General features: G+C 37.7%; 1 protein-coding gene across 2 annotated transcripts in view; it reads right to left on the bottom strand.

The window, feature by feature from the left end:
• LOC101418024 (contactin-associated protein-like 3) overlaps positions 1–20816 on the bottom strand; it is a 216109-nt gene that overhangs the window by 100393 nt on the left and 94900 nt on the right. Inside the window, exons 5-8 of one of the 2 annotated variants that reach the window (XM_058301400.2) lie at positions 18395–18598; positions 17786–17970; positions 16095–16226; positions 9589–9850 (exon numbers count right to left, since the gene is read on the bottom strand). In XM_058301400.2, coding sequence (XP_058157383.1) covers positions 9589–9850; positions 16095–16226; positions 17786–17970; positions 18395–18598 — 783 coding nt within the window. The remainder of the gene's footprint in view (positions 1–9588; positions 9851–16094; positions 16227–17785; positions 17971–18394; positions 18599–20816) is intronic. The other variant, XM_071216563.1, reaches the window with a different exon arrangement.

Below are 20816 nucleotides of genomic sequence, written 5' to 3'. Positions count from 1 at the left end.
TCTGATCTAAATGGCCAGAGGAACAGACCAGTTTACAAACATAATCCAGTATCTATTTCATAAACAATATCAAACTGCTATTCATGGCATAAGGCATATTTCAGGCTCAAATTAATATTTTCAGATTTTCCCAAATTGTAGGTAATTTAAATGTTTTTCCTTATATTTTTGTACTGTCATCATTGATAATAATGTAATCTTGGTAGACAATTTAGAAAAAATATATCAAAGTCTGTAAAAATAATAGTTTAAGTATTAATAAAACATGCAATGCTATATAACAGAAAGTTAAAATTTAAAGTATTGCATAAAGTTGCATATGTATATGTACATAAACATATGGAAAAAGACTGCCATGGAATATTGTTAAATAGTAACTATAATTATTTTGGATGAGTATTGTGTTTGATGTCATTTTATTGCATGCTACCTTTTCTCTGTAGTTTCCATATTTGTCAAAGTATATTTGAGCTACTGCTGTATTATTGTTTTTAAAGAATAACATTAGTCCTTCTAAGGCAGTGACCATCTCTTGAATACATAAGGTGAAATATATCTTTCTTCTTAGTGATGGAGTTGAGGTTAACCACATGGGTGAATTGTTGACCGGCTACCAACTGAAGAATGATGCCAGCATCTCACTTACAGATTCACTAACCAGGTTTTCCACTGAAAAAAAAATCCAACAGTGTATGATGCAGAACAACAAATCCGTGAGCAATGAATATCTCAGTACAATGAACAAGACAATTTTGTTAGTTAGCTCTTACCAGGTGATTTTGTGGAAACAACCACCAACTTTCAGCGAATAATGATTAAAATTTATTTTTGTTCCAAAATAATGAAAATAACTTTGTCTGCTCCAAGGGTTTCATTTTATGCTGGAGCAAGATTAAATGCACAGTGCCTGCCTTTCTCTCAGGGTTGAGAGAAAATGCCACTTGCCTGAATCTCTGTATCTCTTGGATGTGGCACACATTATGTCAGCTCACATTCCATGGGCCAGGGTGAGGCACATGCAGCAGGGCGAGGGAATGTGTGCTTTCACAGGGAGCTGTTGCCACTCTCACAGCAACGGGCAGAAATACACACTGCTCTTAAAGGAGGCACACTGGAAAACTGGGAACTTTAGAAACTGTCTTTGCCAAAAAGTAGGAGGGCATTAGGCAGCAAGCCCTGCCTCGATCAAAACTGTGAGAAGTTTCAGGATCTAGCCTCTCAAGAGCTTTGAACAACCAGCAACAAGAGGCAGAGACAGTTCCTCAAAGCTCCAGAACCCAGTTAAGTAATGCAGTGCCAGGGTGAGCAAGGAGCAAGGAGAAGGCATCCTAAAAGTAGTGGGATCTTGTGGTGGCCTGGCTGGCCCCTCCCCAGACCCCTCGATGGCTCAGCACAGAGCTGGCCTGTGCTCCACGTGTAGATCCCCGGTCCTGGGTCCAGAGCCCAGGGTCCCACTACATCATGCACATAATGGGGGCAGCCTGTCTGGCCCAAGCTGTCTGAGGGTGGCCCGAGGGACAGAACCAGGACTCACAGCGCAGGCTCACCTTCCAGAAGTTGCCCTGTGTGGAGAAGGAAGCAATGAAATCATGCTGCCTGGGGCAAGTGATTGCTGACTGTAGGATTGCCCGGAGCTGAGAGACATACCGTTTTCTAGGGAAGAAGGGTTATTTGTATCTGCATAAATGGGAATTCCTGGGGCCATATGTTCTTGCCCAAAAAGACACATGCACAGAAAGGGTCAGGGAGGCCCCTATGCTAAGGCCAGGAGCTATTCTCTGAACTCCTTGTATGGATAAGCCCTGAAGGAGAGCATGCAGGTCAATCAGCAAAGGTTGGGAAAGGTGTTCATTTTCTGTTTGTTTTGGGGAGCTCCTATCATTCAAGGATGCCTCTGTCTTAACACAAGTTGGATACAAGCTTAAGGAGAAGACACCTCAGAATCTAAAATCCAGTCATAGCACATTAAAATATCAAAATGTCCAGGTTTCAGCAAAAGATTACAAAGCGTAAAAGAAACTGGAAGTGATGATGCAGGCAAAGGAGAAGATTAAAGCTTTAGAAATCATCATTGAGGGGAATCAGACCTGGGACATACACGAGAAAGACTTTTAAAAAATGGTCCTAAATATGTCTAAACAACTAAAGAGAAGCATGAACAAAAAACTGAAAGAAATTAGGAAAATGATAGATGAGTACAAACAATATTAATAGAGAGAAGGAAATTATGAAACATGGTTGAAGACCACAGTAACAAATTAAAAGCACAGGGCAGAAGAAAGAATCTGTGAGCTTGAAGATAAGAGACAATTAAAATCATCCAGTTTAAGGAGCAGAAAGAAGAAATAATGGAGGCACATGAAGCGAGCTTAACGTACTTATGGGACACCATCAAGCACACCAATATATGCATCATGGGAGTCCCCGAAGGAGAAGAAAGAGAAAAAGGAACAGAAAGACTATTCAAAGGAATAACGCCTGATAACATCCTAAATGTAATGAAAGACATGCATACAAACACCCAAGATGCTCCATGAACTCCAAACAGGATAAACACAAATAGACCCATATCACTCCACGTTAGAAACAAACTGTCAGACACTAAAGAAAGAAGTCAAAAAGTTGCAAAAGAAGTAATCTGTCATATATAAGGGAGCCTCAATAAGATTAAATGTCATTTTCTCAGCATAAACCATGGAGGTCAGAAGGCATTGGGAAGACATACTTAAAGTGCTAAAAGCAAATTAAGTGCCAAACAAGAGTTCTAAATTCAGAAAAACTCTTTCAAAAATGAGGGAGGGATTAAGACATTCCCAGATAAACAAAGGCTGAGGGAGTTGATCACCACTAAACTAGCTCTACAAGAAATGCTAAAGGGAATTCTGCAGGTGGAAAGAAAATGACACTAGACAATAGACTGAAGCCACAAGAAGAAATAAAGATAATGATATGGGTAGATATAAATACCAGTACTATTGTATTTTTTGCTTTGTAACTCCACTTTTACTTCCTACAGGATCTAAATGATAGATGCATAAAATGTAATGATAAACCAGTGGTTTTGGATTCATACTGTACAATTATGTAATCTGTGGCAAGAATTACATAAAGGTGGGGAGGTAGAGGGGTAGAGGAACATAAGTTTGTGTGTACTATTGAAATTAAGGTGGTATCTATGCAAACAAGACTTTTATAGATTTAGGATGTTAAATTTAAGCCCCACAGTAACTACAAAGAAAATATTGGAGAACATGCAGCTTATAGAGACAGAAATCAGAGTACAGGTTGCCAGAGGCAGGGACAGGAGGAAAGGGAAGTTAATGCATAATGGCTGTAGGCTTTCTATTTGACGAGATGGGAAAGTTTAAGTAATGGAAGATGGTGAAGGTGCGGCAACACTGTGAATGTGATTAATCCCACTAAGTGGTGTGTTTGGGAGAGTTTAAGATGAGAAAATGTGTTATATATATATTTATCTATAATTTCATGAAGAAAGAACAACTAAAGAGACAATGATAATTAAAGGTAAGACATGATTCTGGACAGAATCTAACAAGGAGAAAAAACTCAAAAGGACCTTATTGAGACATATGAAAAACTGGAATATAGATTGTAAGCTTTATAGCAATGTTAAATTTCTCGAACTAGATAAGTACACTTAAAGTGGTCACGTAAGTGAGTATCCTTGTTCTTAGGAAATATACATGGCAGTTTTAAGTGTTCAAGGAGCATGAGGTATATGACCTGTGCTCAAGGGTTCAGAAAATGGATCAAGAGAGATGGCCAGATAGGTGGGTAGATGGACAGATGTGTTGATAGACAAATGAATAGAGATAATGATTTGGCAAATGTGGCAAACGTTAAACTTGGTGAATTTGGCTATCTGGGTGGGTGGATAGTGTTATGTTGGAATTCTCTACGGGGTTTATATTTTTTTTAACTGTTCTGTAACTTTGAAAGTATTTTAATATAAAAATTTTAAAAAGGAGACCACTAAAGAAAATAATTTTAAAAGCCAAAATATGGTCACTTGTTTCTTTAATGTCATGCTTAAAGAATAAGCCTGCTTGACTCTAATCTGACCTCTTGGGAAAAGTCCAAATATATTTAACTAATATATTTTACAACTGATAAAGGTGCAGGATATACAGCCCTATAAGATTAGAGGTCAACCTGTAGAAATTACAAATTATTATTTTATAGCCCACTGGAGATAATACCCTCAAAGAAAATATGACCTGATTCCCAGTAGAAAGTTAATATCTTACATGGCATTATTTGTCCAAATGACCTTATAAATCCGTGTCCCTCTAATGCTCTTCCCACCAACTTTGTCCTTCCTGCTTGACCTTTCAGTGACTTTGACATGGGCTCAACCCCCATGTGTTCTAACATGACCCAAAGGTTATAGATCCTGTTCTGAAAACAGCCATAGCTTTTATTCCAATATACTTTTCCAGCTTTTGTTTCCCAGGTTCTTAAGTACTTTCCAACAATGTCAGATGGGGATAGTTTTAAAGTCACCACAAGTTTTTGACATGTGCATATGTTCAGTACAATACAAATGTTAGAGTCTCACTTTTGCTTTAGATTTGAGAAGCCAAAAAGATTTCAAATACTCAACACTGGATCAGTTCACGAAAGATGAGAAAAAGCTGAAATCTAGAATATGAATGATTTAGGTTAAATATGTATATTCTATGCAGTAAAAGTTGACCCTGAAATAGAATTCTGAAATATGTTTTATAATCCCTAGAGCTAAGCTATGTACAAAAATGTTTAAATCTTCTTCCAATCTTGTCTCTCAGTACTTCTACTTCAAGGTTATATTCTGTACCTGTCAGTATAGTGACCACAACCATTTAAAGGCTGACCTAAAGCCCAATCTTTAATTTGACCACTTGACATCTATTTATTTCTACATATCCCTTTCTCTACATCTAGCTAGCTATCTAGATAGCTATTTATCCATCTGTCTAATCTCATCTATGTATCTTCTTACATACCGACCCAACCTACCCATCTAAAGTATTATTTTCAAAAGGAAACCTGTATAAGGTATTTTTGGAATCTTTCTGAATTTGTAACAGATGCTGTAGCAGTTTGATATTATTGATGAATTCCAAAAAGAAATATTGGATATGTCTGTAACTGATCTTTTCCTCTGGGCATATTACATTATACTGGATTCATACGTTTACTTGATTAAGTAATTATGTAAACCTCTTGTGCCAGTAGGGCATTGAGTCCCCACCCTTTTTGTGGGTGGGAACTCACAGATAAAAGGAATAGCAAAGGACAGAGTTAGGAGCTCTTAATGTTGGAGTTTTGATGTTGAAATTTGATGCTGAAGCCTTAAGCTGCAGTCCCAGAAAGAAAGGAACCTTAAGCCTGGAAAGAAGCAAGCTCTGGGAAGAGAGGAGCCCAGGAAGCCTGAACCCTCACAGACGTCGGCAGCCATCTTGCTCCAACATGTGAAAATAGACTTTGGTGAGGGAAGTAACTTATGCTTTATGACCTAGTATCTATAAGCTCCTACTCCAAATAAATACCCTTTATAAAAACCAATCAATATCTGGTATTTTGCCTCAGCACCCCTTTGGCTGACTAATACAGATACTATTTACCCATATAATAAAAAAACATTTTCAATAAAAGTTGTCATTCTAATTTAAAACTAAAACACTTACACTTAAATTCATTTTCCAAATATATGCATTACAAAGAGGCCACATTTTAATTGTGTGTTTTTCTTTGGTACATTTCAACCCTTCTCACTTCTGAGCATTATGAAAGGACATCCTGTTTTCCAGGCAACACAATTGTCAAAGAATGGATGGAGAACAGACGATGGTAGATTCTGTATTCTTATTTGTGATCTTATGACAATGATGCTACTTCTAACATATCCTTCCAGCATCCCCCCAAAAGCTTCAGTCTGGAGATCCAATGGCTGTGGGACAAGTTTGGGGATAAAAATACTGAAAAATTATTGAGTTACTGCTTAACAGGCCCTGTGCTAAAAGCGTTATACCCATCACATTATTGGATTCTCACCACAATTCTTATTAGTCTCATTTTAAAGATGAGGACCCCGAGGTTTTCGGAGAAGGAGGTTCTGATTAAACTTTATCAGCCAGTAAATTGCAAAGGCAGATCTGGAAATGCACATAGGAGGTGATTCCTCCACCATTACATCCCTTCTTGTTTAGAGCAAATAATTTTGTTTATTAATGAGAGAGAATAATGACCATGGCAGTAGAGGCGGTTGGAAACAGATGGTGGAATCGTGTCTTTACTTAAACAAAAGGAATTTCTTGGCCAACACACATACATTTCCTCCATCTTCCTCCATTGATCTCACTTTCCCCCCATTCCCACCCCCTCCTTCACTTGAGACATAATCCCCTAAACACACATATAACTTTTTAGCACACTTCTAAATCCTTTTGACATTTGATCGAGATGACTATTCATAAAAATTATCCCACTCCTGGAAATAGGAAAAAAGCTGACTGGACGCCATTTCAGTATTACATGGGAGCAATGTCCTACAAACTCACCCAAGGATTATTTACTCTTCTTTTGACTCTGTGAAGTGACGAGTTAATCAGCAGAGATGCAGATGATTTGTTAAAGAGGACACATAGCCCCAAAACTCACAGTTCTCTTGCCCTGGAGCGCAGTAATCAGCTTTATCTCCAACTCATCAGCTTGCCTTTCCTGACCAAGTGTATACATCTCCATTTATCGAATACTTGGAGCAGCTTTACCCTCCTGTACATTCCCTCATTAACGAGTTAAATAAGTATTTGGTGCTTACTCATTCTATGAGACACGTGTATTACTTGGCTTTTTTTACCTTTTGGCCTCTTAAAACTTTATTTCCACATAACTATATGCTTGCAGAAATGTACTCAAATTAGTAAGAGAAAGTGATATACATGTAACTTACACTACACAATTTGGGTTCACAGTTTGTTAATTGGCACAAGACTTAAGATTATTTAAAATTTACAATATGGTTTTGTTTTCATCTGTTAGTAATGTAATGTATAAAAGATCTTCCTTCAAATGCTGCAGCAAGAATCAAGAGCTATTACCCCTTGGTTTGCTTCAGGAAAATAATGAATATCATACAGTAGAACCTTAAAATTTGTGTATTTTTGGAATCTTTCAATGTCAGATCTAAAAAGTCCAATAACCAATGGATGCATATGGAGAGTAAGCACACATGTAACTATAAATCTACCTGTTTTAGGGAAGCATATGTGGCTCGAGCTGTTGGCCACCCGCTTACCAGAAGGGGGGTCTCGGTTTCGGTCCCCAGTGCCTTCTAAAGAAGGTGAGCAAGACAGTGAGCTGACATGACTGGCTGTTGCAACGAGCTGATGCAACGAGATGATGCAATGAAGAGACACAACAATGAAACAATGAGAGACACAACAAGCAGGGAGCAAAGGTGGTTCAAGTGATTGGGCATCTCTTTCCTACATGAGAGCTCCCAGGTTCTGCTCCGGTGCCTCCTAAAAAGAAGATGAGCACACAAAGAACAGAAACAGAGTGCAGGCAGAGAGTACAAACAACAGGGTGGGGGGACAGTAAATTAAATTAATCTTCTAAAAAAACCACCCATTTTAGTTCATACCGCAAATGGATTATAAATCTACATAAACCAAAATTCAGGCAATTCTGAATTTATACTGTCAGCTCAGTTCATTTTCCAAGGTCAATAAGGAAACTCAGCATATTCACAGTCAGATTATTTCATTTATTTAAAAAAAAAGAGAGAGAGAAAACATAGTTTTATTTCCAGCTTTTCAGTCTAGAACTAATACCAAACTACAAGCAAAATATTCTTTCCACATTCAGTGTTCATGGGGTACATGCTATGGAGGTCTACCTGGGCTTAAATTTATATCAGCATTCACATGCAAAATAGTCCCCAGAGGTCAAAGATAACAGGATTTTAAGAGACTCTAGAAATAAATGGGCCCTTCCTGCAAGGCTGGAGCAGAACATCCACCCATAGTCTAAAGAAGCCTTATGAAGTCTTTCATTTTGGAGTAATTAAATTGTTCTAAAATTTTTGAGATGATGAATGTACAACATTGTGATTATTATAAAAGCCACTGATTATACACTTTGGATAGATCATATGATATGTGAATAGATCTCCAAAGAACTGCTTAATAAACAAACAAATGTGTAAAAATAGCTGGAAATTTAAAAACAAACAAAAAAAACCAAGTAGCGCCCTGGTGCTTAATGTGTATAGAACTTTTAATAAGGCTTATTGTAAAAGTATGAAAATGAATAGCGTTGATGATATTAGCATGTTATAATGACTACAACAAACCGCTTATTTCTAAATGTGATTGTGGCTGAAAAAAGTCTAAGGATGAAATGTCAATTGAAAGGAAACTAGAGAATAATTTAGGGTGTGTATAAAATAGCAGTTTAAATATAAGAATGTTCTTCCTTTAGAAGAAGAATATGGTTATACTTGAGAAAATTACAACTATGTAACTTTTGGATGACAGTTTGCAGTAATACTGTAATATTTTTGCAGCAATGACAAAGAAGTTATTATATCATTTCTAAGGGACAACAATAGGGAGGCATAAGGGAATATGGGATTTTCTTTTTGGAGTAATGAAAACATTCTAAAATCAACCTAGGAGATGACAGCACAACGCTATGATGAAAATGAGAGTGACAGAGGTACGCTATGAATGTATTCTACAAGCCATGGGGCTGTATAACACAGGGAATCCTGTGGGGAAAGATGGACTGTGGTAACAGGATGACTGTGAGAATGTTCTGTCATGAACTACAACAAACATATAATGGTAATACAGAGTGTTAATAATCGGGTGGTTAGGGGGATTGAGGGGAAAATGCACCAAATGTAAAATATTGGCTATAGTTGGTAGTAACATTTTCACCATGCTCTTTCATAGTTTGCAACAAATGTTTCACAACAATACAAAGTGTTTGTGGTAGAATGATGTATAGAAGCCATGTATGATGATATACATGTGTGTTTTGTAAGTTCACATCTTTTACTCTACACTTATTATTTGTGTATGTTCATATATGAATGATATATTCCAATAATTTTTTAAATGGAAACACAACAAAACAAAAAAGCAAGTAGCTCCCAAAGAAGAAGTGACTCTGAGAGAAGAGGGGAAATATAAAACTTAAATTATCTTGAAAATCAGTGTGAATTATAGACTCAAAAAACAGTTAAAAAGAGGTACATTTTCACAAGACTACCTAGGATTAGGCTAATAATGTATTCAATATTTCAAGTTTGTTTTGCTAGTCACTAAGCCTAAGCTTACAAAAAACAACTTATCTCTTCAACTTTTGACAACTATGCTTTGACACAACCTGGAACTATGTTTAATCCAGATCCTTTAAGTAGAATGATGGGTGTCTTATTGATTTGATGATTCATTTATTTAAAAAGTTACTCATCCTAGATTTACTTACAAGGATTGGGGGTAGGGGGGATGTAGATGATATCATCATTACATCATTGCAGATACACGTGTATTTTTACTTAAGTACTTTTATTACCTGCTGTGATGTCCTTCGTTGGATGCCCCAGCTGGGAGAGACTCAGTTTGAGTTTACCATCATTGAGAGCAAGGAGGAGGCCCCCCAAACCATGTTGAAATTGGGTGGTCAGCAGAAGCCCTGCTCTGTTCCACGTCCGAAACTGGAAAGTGACAGACACTTTGTCCTCACCAGAGGTGCCCGGCAAGGCCAAGTAACTCCTGGAGTTCAAAAAAGTCACAGGGACGGTTTGAGGTTGCGAACACGAGAAAGACACATTTCCCTGCAAATACAGTAAAAGAGGATGTTAGGAGGGTGCAACCACGATGCCTCCATCTCATTGCTAGTAGGACTTACAAAGTCCAAGACTTACAAAGATACCCAATCAACCTCAGAGCAAACCAGGGATTTCAAAGTCAGGCTTCCCCATCAAACCTAAAACCATGACATTTACGAAATAGTCCTTCATATCAAAGCATTGCTGCAAGCTGGGCAAATCTTTTCTTGAATGTTTTAGGAACAAGTCTATCTTCTCCATTTCTCAGCACTAGCCAAGGAATCTCGAGCCGATTATTGTCCAGGCCTTCTCTGGGCCTGGGGAAACAACAATAAACCAGATAATCTTCTTCTCTTGAGCTGGCCAGGTTTCCTTACCCAGTGTGAAGACCAAAGTTCTCCAGATCACCTACTCCACAACTTTTATTTGCCTTGATTATGCAAATGTGATGACATGCCTATTGCCCATATGTCAGACACACCTTACTCTAGGTAAGAGGTGTGATTTGCATGTTTCAAGGAAAGGCTGGTGGTGAGGCTAGAGCTCATCCGAACCCCAGGCTGGATGCCTCCCAGACGCACGCACAGGCTGTGCTACCCACAGTGGTTGCCTGTGTAAGTTTCCACCTTCTTTCCTGAAGGCAAGCTTTTTTATGTTCATATAGGACTGTTTTGAAAGATACGTTTTTAACCCTAGTTTCTCCCTCTTGCTCCAGTAGCAAGTTTATTTTTAATCATAGACAGTGTTTCAATGGGAAGAATTTAAAAGTAATTCCAATTAGGATCGCTACAAGAATTTAAATTCATATGGAAGAATACATGCCCCAAAATTTCCCTTCTTCTCAAAAAAAAAAAAAAATCTGAGGCAAAGAAGCAAGATGAAATTTAATGTACTGGACCTCAAAACATACCATAAAAGACACTGTGATAGAGTCAATATGGCATTGGCATAAAAACAGATATATCAAAGGAATGGAATACTGCCACAAATACATCTGAAAACATATGTACATTTAGTATATAATGAAAGTTATGATTCAACTCTCTAGGGAAAAGGCTGGGCTAGTTAGTAGAGGCACAATGGGTCCCATAAGACAGAATATAAAAAGTGATCCTTACCAAAGATTGCATAAAGAATAAATTCTACACACTGGTCTGTCCTCCCCTATTAGGAACTGCCCATGCTCTCCAGAGACACCCAAATCTCTATTTGAGAACATATTGGGCTCCCCAGGATGGGAGTCCATAATGTGGGTCTCCACCCACTGATACAAACCCCAGTATTGTTTCAAGTAACTATGAATCTTATGCTTTAAGGAGTGAAGCCCGGTGGTCACCGTGGGCCCAGAGGGGACCAGAGTAGAGCAGATGGAAGCGGGAGTATTTAGGGGTCAATGGAAGTGCTCTGCATGACCTTGCAATGATGGCTACAGGCCATGTTAAATTTCATCAAACATTTATAAAAGTGTACAGTCTAAAACATAAACCATAATGTAAACCATTGACTATGGTGAGTAGGTATGTTTCAGTACCTGTACATCAGTTGTAACAAATGCACCATCCACATTTAAAAAGGTCGTTAACACAGGAAGGGGGAAAAGGTGGAGGATGTTGGGGATATGGGAGTCCTTTATATTCTGTATGTGACTTTACTGTGACCTAAAACTTCTTTGAAGACAAAATGAAAAAAATTAAGACACCAGGGAAGGAATGGAAGAAAATGTCACGGCACATACAGGACAACAGATATTATTACAGTGATGAAAAGCAAAATGTCAAAAAAATTTTTTAAAATATTTTTCATTATTTTTTTAATATCCCAATTTTTCTTTTTTCTTTTAGTTTTAGGTTTTCTAAATTATTATGTATTTTATTTCTTATATTTAAATCTATCATTATTACTTTATTTTTCTATTAATTATATTTGGCAGTATTCTTGGCTTCATTTTCGAAGTTCTGGATCACAGAAGGGTTACAACTGTGGCAGGGGAGGATCATGGCTGTGGGGTGTCAGTGATGGGGGAATCATGGGACAAAGTTCACCTGGGCATACATATAAGGTAGGTAAAGGTGTTCAAATGCTCATAGGGCATTGTCACAGTGGGTAGAAATACACTCAATAACCAAAAGAGTATTGAATTCCCATTCTGAAGAGCTCTGCCACATTCCCAAATAGAACAGCAATAAGCCCCCAAGTACAGAGACAATGACTAGTGAAGAAGGATGGTCCATTGATGGGCCCTTGATATTGCTGACTATGCTTATAAGTTTTGCTCTTGAAATTACAACCCAGCCTACTGGTTGTCGGGTGCCTAAGAGTTACCTACTGAGAGCCTCCATGTTGCCCAAATGTGGCCTCTCTCTAACCTAAACTCAGCATATAAATACATTACCTTCCCCCCAGCATGGGACATGACTCTCGGGGATGAGCTTCCCTGGCACTGAGGGATTACTACCAAGCACCAACCAGCAATGCAACTGAAAAAAGTCCTTGAATAAAAGGGGAAAAAGGTAAGGACAAATGAGTTTATATGGCTAAGAGACTTCAAAGTGAGTCGGGAGGTCATCCCAGAGGTAACGCTTATGCACATCTCAGCAGGATCTCATAGACTACCAAAGTAGATACAACTCCAAATAGTGGGGCTCCTGAGGGCTCTGGAGACACCCAGGTCCTATGGTCATAGTAGATAGCTCCAGAGTTTGGTGCCTTGCCAGTAGGCCCTACTTTGGAGTTTGTGCTCATGTGACAGAGTTGGGCTCAGTTGTGACTTCTCTACACATATCTCTTCTGTCCCTTATATTTGAAACTACAGTTGATGCTGGAGTTGGTAGGTTTATGTCTAAGAGACTTGTATCTTTGAGCTGTCCATGTGCCAGCTGGCCCTGAGCATCAGTGGAGTTTCAACACCTAATCCCTAGTTCACTGGACTCACCCAGGACAACTAACAAGGAGATTAGGAGAGACAAACATCATACCAAGGAACTGAAAGAATCTACAACTGCAAGCAAGAGAGTCCCATCCATTAGCCATATGGGATCGAAGTCCCCTCTCACTTAGAGGTGGAGTAGGCATCACCATCCCAGAATCCTCAGGATTGGGGAATAAAATATGGACTAAAACAGACTTACTGGTATTCTACTATAGACTTATTGCGATTCTAGCAATGGAAGAAATTATATCATTGATGTGGAGACAGTGGCCACTGGAGGTGCTGAAGACAGGGAGAGGGAAAAAGAGGTATAATATGAGAGCATTTTCAGGATTTAGAACTGTCCTGAATGATATTGCAATGACAGATAACAGGCCATTATGTATCCTGGCATAACCTATAGAATTAAGTGGGAGAGAGTGTAAACTACAATGTAAACTATAATCCATGCTTAATGACAATGCTGCAAAATGTGTTCATCAATTGCAATGAATGTACCACATTAATGAAAGAAGATGTTAATGTGGGGAAAAGTGGGAGATGTGGGAGGTGGGGCATATGGGAATCCCTTATATTTTTTAATGTAACATTTTATGTAATCTAAGTATCTTTTAAAAAATTAAAAAATATATTTAAAAATAAATAAAATCCCTTGGTAATAATTTCTATATTCATTCCATGTTGAAATTAAAATATTTTATAAAAACTGGCCTAAGTAAAATATATTACTAAAATAATAAGAATAAAATTTAGATAATTAAAAAATTAAACCAATTTTTTAAAATATTGAGGGAAAATCTAAGAGACTATATATAGATTTTAGGATTTTAAAGACATTCCAAAGCAAAACTCATTCCAAAACTAAAAAGAAATATATAGACAGTTTGACAATATACAAACAAATCATTATATGCTCAACATATCATAAAATATTTAGTATAAATTTGAGACATATAAAAAAATATTTGACCCACTCATGATAAAGGATTTCCTTTTTTTCCCCTTTTTATAAAATTATCTTTTTTTAAAGATATATACATCACGCAAAATGTTACATTAAAAGTATAAGATTCCCATATACCCCACTCCCTACACCCACATCCACTCCTCCCACATCAACAACCTCTTTCATCAGTGTGGCACATTGATTGCATTTGATGAATACATTTTGGAACACTGCTACACAGCATAGAATAGAGTTTACATTGCAGTTTACACTCTCTCCCAATCCACTCAATGGGTTATGGCAGGATATATAATGTCCTGCATCTGCCCCTGCAATATCATTCAGGACAACTTCAAGTCCTGAAAATGCCCACATATCACACCTCTTTTTCCTTCTCCCTGCCCTCAGCAACTACCGTGGCCACTGTTTCCACATCAATGATACAGTTTCTTACATTGCTAGAGTCACAATAATTCTATTGTAGAATACCAATAAGTCCACTCTAATCTCTATTTTGTTCCTCCATCCTGAGGACACTGGGATGGCAATGTCCGCTCCACCTCTAAATCAAGAGGGGGCTTAGATCCCACATGGCTAATGGATGGGATTCTCCTGCTTGCAGATGTAGACTCTCTCAGTTCCCTAGTGTGGGGGTTGACCATCTTCGCCTTCCTGTTACTGACCTGGGTAAGGCCAATGAACCAGCGAATAGGTGTTGCAACTCTGCTAAGGCTCAGGGCCCAGCTGGCATATGGATAGTCCAGAGATTCAAGTCTCCTGAGCATACACCAAGCCCAGTGCCAACCACAGGTTCAGTAAAAGTGACAGAAGAGGCATGTGTAGAGAAGTCACATCTGAGTCCAACTCCATCACACTCAGGAGCACAAATTCCAAAGTAGGGCCCACTGGCAAAGCACTGAACTCCAGAGCCGTCTGCCATGGCTGTAGGACCTGGGTGTCTTCAGAGCCCTCAGGTGCACCACTACCTGGAATTGTATCTACTTTGGCTGTCCCTGGGATCCTGCTGAGATATGCATAAGCGCTACCCCTCTGATGATCTCCCAACTCATTTTGAAGTCTCTTAGCCATATAAACTCATTTGTCTTTACCATTTCCCCTTTTTTTCTAGTTGCATCACCAGCTGGTGCTTGGTAGTAATCCCTCGGTGCTGGGGAGGTTCATCCATGGGAGTGATGTCCCACCCTGGGGGGAAGGTAATGCATTTACATGCTGAGTTTGACTTACAGAGAGGCCACATTTGAGTAACAAGGAGGCTTTCGGAAGGTAACTCTTTGGCACCCTGCAGCGCTAGGCCTAGTTGAAATTTTCTGTAAAATATGAAGTTCTCCTATAAACTGACAAGGAAAAGTCAAAGAAAACAGTAAAGAAATGGGCAAAATAATAAGAATGAACAATTATCAGAATAGCAAATCCAAATGGACAATGAAAATGTGAAAAGATTACTTAAATTTACTAGTAGTCAGATAAATGTGAAATAAGAATAAGATATCGCTTCACATCCATTGAACTGACCGAAATTTAAAAGACCTATAGCATGGCCTGTTAGCTGGATATGCTAGAAAGGACATTCCACACTTTGCTGTTACAACAGCCTTTAGGAAAGCAATCCAACAGCATTTCTTAAAATGTAAAACTCTATAAACATTTGGCCAAGGATTTCTACTCCTGGACCTTTGTCTCATAGAAATAAAAGCCTCAGTGCTTCAAAACACATGAACAGTGACATGTGTTACTGCTTTGTTTATAGCGGCAAAAAATTAGATAAAAGGCAAAGGCCTTGAATAGAAAAATGACAAAGTAAATGATGGTGCATTCTCATAATGGAATGTTACATATCCATTATAAATTAGAATTATACCAGATAATGAAACTATTAGTGAGTAAGAATATTAAGGTGCAGAAAAGTTTATATAATAAGATCCCATTTTTGCAAACAATGGCAAATACAGTCACATATATATTCATACATATGCATGTGAAAATGAGTATACGGCTCTGTGTAGGATTACTTAATGTGGCCCAATACATGGAAGGGCCAGTGGTAACTCAGTATCACTGGGGACATTGGGGGAGGCAATGCAGAAATGTGGGAGAAGGGAGAAAGAAGAGGAAAGCAATCACAAAAAGAAGGAAAGCTACTATGTAAAAAAATCCTTCATATGATCGCACATCAACTTTGTAAAATCATGCATATATGTAAATCCATACATATTAAAAAATTAAATCACACATACACTAAAAAGTACATAGGTTGTGTATCTTCCCTGCTATCAGAAAAAGTACATTTTTAAACCGAACAAATGAAACAAATTGCAATTCCCTCTTCTCTTGAGCTTGGATTTAAGCTTTCTTACCATGATGCGGATCTGTGGTTTGTGTTTCTTGGACAAATCAATGATATCCTCTCCATTATAATAAAGATTTTCTAAACATCCATGAAAGTTTTTATGTGGAAACACCACTGATTTTCCACCTCCAAAGCTGATCTTAGAAAGAAAAAATGACATAAATAATATTGTTTAACGATTATTTGATTACATGGCTCAAACATTTATAATTAGCTGGTATAGTGATAATCTTAAATCTATGTTGCAGCATTTTACATTGTGGTGTTAATTTCAAATGAAGTTTTAAGATGCAAATTTATCAATCTGTTCATATATAATATATACATCAGAAGAAATAAATATCCTTCTCACAATTTGCTAGCCATATGTCTCTAAAGCTTGTTGCTGGGGAATATTACATCTTTATTTCCATGGTAAATCTTGATCCATGGAACAATATTTCCTACTGCAATAGCATTCTACTGTATAAATATTTCTAGCACCCAGTCATTAGGTTACTGTCTTTTGCTAATATATCAATAGGGTAGGATAATAAAAACCATGGCTAATATCAATCAAACCAAAATATTCTGCAGGTCTCATCTGCCAAGGCCATTTAATACCAAAAAAATATTGAAATTTCCTCATTTGCTCTGATAGATACTTCATGAAATTAAGACAGACTGAGCAGAACTAACAATACAGATGCTATTTTTACAGTAGGGTAGATATGTGGGCAATGTGCTGCAAATAATGGTTGGGCCTTTAAAAATTCTCATAAACTGTGCATTTGGCTCTCTTGTTACTTAATAAATTAGGTTGAAATATATGTTAATTATGTCTCCAAATTACCCTGGCTAGGAAATCCCCCAGTTAACTATCCACAACCATACACCAAATATAATACAGAAGAACTGCCTGTGATAGTTTGGAGCTAGGATGTCCCAGAAGAGGATGTCCTTAGAGCTAATCTATCCCTGTACATGTGAACCTACTGTAGGTGGGACCTTTGGATTAAATCACCTCCTTGGTTAAGCACCTTTGATTAGATTGCATGATGCAGGGTGGGTCTTAATCCTGTAACTGGAGTTGTTTATACCTGGAGGAATAAAGAGCCACAGACAAAGAAAGAAGGCCACAGAGACAGAGAAGCCGCCTTAAGTTGACAAACCTGAGAGAGAGAAAAGCCGCGGACAGAGCAGCTTGAAGCAGAAGGCGATGAGAGGAGAGAGGCGAGTGGACCCTGCCATGTGCCTGCTCTCCCTCAGCTGCAACTTGGTGAAAAAGCACCTCTGATGATACCTTGATTTGGAGGCTTTCACAGTCTCAGAACTGTAAGCTTTTAAGCTAAACCCCACTGTAAAAGTCAACCCATTTCTAATATTGCATTGGCAGCCTTTTGCAAACTAAAACTATCCAAAAGAAAGAATTTTTAAATGTTGCTTGCTGCATTGATAGCGCTTCATCTGTAGACTTCCTAAACTTAATACGGTGTCACAACTTACTCTCCTTTGAAGATTAACATCCAAAAGGGGTAAAATGTCTCAATGTCACATGCCTCTATTTACTACTGTGCAATAATCACCTCCAGGAAATATGTCACCAGAACTCTGAACTGCCAGGAAAGGGTATTTTTCTATGTACCAGTATTTTCTTCAGAGGGCTACATTGCATTTAAGTGATAAAATCAGAAATACTTAAAAAAGTTATCTTCACACCTTATAATCAAGATCCGCATAATGTGGTCCCCCCTTTGCCTGAACACGCTGAGTGTGTCTGTCCACAGTAAAGTTGGCATGTGTGCCGAGGAGCTCGATAAGGACAGAATGCCAGTGCTCGTCATCCAGCAGGCTCCCCAGGGAGAGGTGAGCACGGGCGTCAGGGGCAGGCAGCGGGGCATCGCCTGGGAGGAGAGGAAACGAAGCCTCGGTTACTTCCATCCAAAACAATGGTTTCTTTTTATTTCGGCATATCACCCAACAGTTCCACTTTCTTTATATCCTTCTATTCCAAAACTAGTCAGCTGATTTTATCTTAATCTTAACCACAATCATGACCTTGAGCAATTTCTTCTATATTCATTTGTTGTTGTTGTTATTCATTGCATTTTCCATTTAGGTTTTCCTATTAAAAGCTCAATTTTATGTTGATCCACCTTTACTTCTATGACATCATGAGCTATTTATCAAGCATTTAATGATGGTCTTCTTATACAAGTCTCAAAATATAAAACTTTTTACATAAAATACATGCTCGTGTCATATTTAAAAATCACATAGCTTCATCTAAACAATCAGATTTTCAAAAAGGTTGCTTGGATTACTTACCTGAATTGAGGTATAGGATGAGCTTGCCTTTAACTAATTCTAGAGTGATATGTTTGCCATTTTGTCCTTCTCTGTGGAATAATATCCCATCACGCTGTCTGGTTTTAAATTTCAAAGAAATAACATCTCTTCTTGGACTTGTGGATTTATGATTATATGTGTACAGCAAGGAACTTTTTCCATCAAAATTAACCATCTCAGATCCTAGAGTGGAATATATTAAAAATTATTCCAAGAGTAAATACATAGAGTACTGAATATGCATGTCAATGGCCCATACACACATGCATATGGCATAGCTCTGTGTTTAACACAGGGAAAAGATGCTTCCGCCAATTTCCTCTTGATACCAGAAGTTGATATACCTAAACTCCATAGTTTGCCTTTCTGTCAATTTCCCCAAAATGGATCATCTAGAAAAATAATTTTGTTCAACAAAAATAATTTTGTTCCTATCTTTTTATTGACCTATTCTCATCCTGTAAAAAAATGAAGATTGGAAAGAAGTTGAAGAAAACGTCCCCTGCATAATATATCCCTGTATATTTTGCCATTTTTCAGCAGGAGTTTTTTGGACAGGTTATGATAGTTCTCACCCTTTGGTGAAAAGTAAAATATCAACGTGACTCAGCATAAATGGCTTACCTGTTTGGGAACCAGTGGCTTTGACTTTTAACAATTCTTATATTTGCTCTCAAATATAAGACCTTTTGTCTGGTCATAAAAGACACACATTTACTCAGCATATATACCACTTCAAAGTCATTTTAAAACCTCAAATATAAGACCTCAAATATAAAACCTCAAATATAAGACCTTTTGTCTGGTCATAAAAGACACACATTTACTCAGCATATATACCACTTCAAAGTCATTTTAAAACCTCTAAATCAAACTGGCATATATTTACTATCAACATTTTGGCTCAGCCACAGCCCTAAGGGTACAATCATGTTGTGGTTTCTCTTAATAACACTATAAAGGTCTTTTTGCAGCATATCATTGCTAGGATGCTATCACATATTCTCAGCTTCCCGAAAGCATCTTTTCACTTATCTTTTCGCTATCAAGATTACATGCATGCAGTTTATATTAAAAAGTTGCATTTATCATTAATATAAAAGAACATCAGTCAAAAACAGGTGCAGATGAAACAAAAGATACACAAAATTCATATTATCTAGAAAAATCGCTCATGTATTTTCTTTTTCACAAGTGAAAAGGAAAGTCAAGCCAACAATATCACATCTTTACTCTATTTAATTTGACCAAAAAAAACCTGAGACTAATGCACATATTGAAATGTGTTTCATTAAGTAAGTAAAATTTTGTAGGAAACCATTTATAGTCACAACTCAAATGAATCATCCATTTCATGCAATTAACTTTTGAAAATTCAGGTTTGATTCACATACCAAGAGTATAATACATAAACTGCATTCTGTCTAAAAATCATGTAAATGAAACAATTATTCCTCGTTGCATAAAAATGTGGGGGCCTCATAAAAACATAAATCTCTGTCAAATGCAAATGAAGCCTCTCTAGCTTCTCTAATGACAATAAGCGAATGAAAACTTTGGTAACAAAGAACTGAAATGCTTTCACATTTTAGCTGTAGGGTTTATCTCCCTGTTGGCTGCTGAAAGGTCGTGATAGAAAGTAAGACTTACTATTGCAATTAGCTGCAAGAGATGTTTGTTCCATCAGTGATTTTGCCTGAATTATTCTGGTTTCATCATTTGCATCTTCGGCTTCCCTGGTGCCACTCGCCCCTCTTGCTCTGCGGCAGCAATACTGATCTTCCAACAGGGTGGTCCTCAAGAGGAGGTGGCCTCAGAGTCACCTGGAGAGCTCGTTAAACGGACCACTGGCTCCCCACACACACTATCTGACTAAGCAGGTACTGGGCAAGGCCTGTGGATCTGTGTTTCTCACAAGTTCCCCAGTGAGGCTGCAGCTGCTTTCTTGATGAACACATTCTGGGAACTACTACCGAACTGCACCTAAATTACAGTTCTTGGAACATTCCCTTCAGGCAAAACAGGGTAAAAAAAACTTTACTGAAATTTACTGGGTAATTGAGATTCAAAATAATGACCTTAAAACCCTCTCATCAGAATGCATTGAGTCTCTAATTTGATTGCTAACACCTGAACCTAAACAATTCACCATATATTAATCATCAAATAATAGCTTATAAGCCAACTGGACATATATTTTGACATCTTTTAAGCCAATAAAGTGACCAAATCAAAACACAGATATGTAGCAAAGTTAGTATAAAATAACCGCTTAAAAACAATGTCTCCTGCCACCACCCCAGTAGTTTAAATAAAATCTTAAAGGACAATGAACTCAAGCTCACCTTAGGGGGAAAATATAGATAAAATTCATTAATGGCTTTTAGAAGTTTGGAATCTG

Source organism: Dasypus novemcinctus, chromosome 8, assembly GCF_030445035.2.
Source record: "Dasypus novemcinctus isolate mDasNov1 chromosome 8, mDasNov1.1.hap2, whole genome shotgun sequence".
In the NCBI taxonomy this organism is placed as follows: domain Eukaryota; kingdom Metazoa; phylum Chordata; class Mammalia; order Cingulata; family Dasypodidae; genus Dasypus; species Dasypus novemcinctus.
This window is presented reverse-complemented; position numbering and strand designations above follow the sequence as displayed.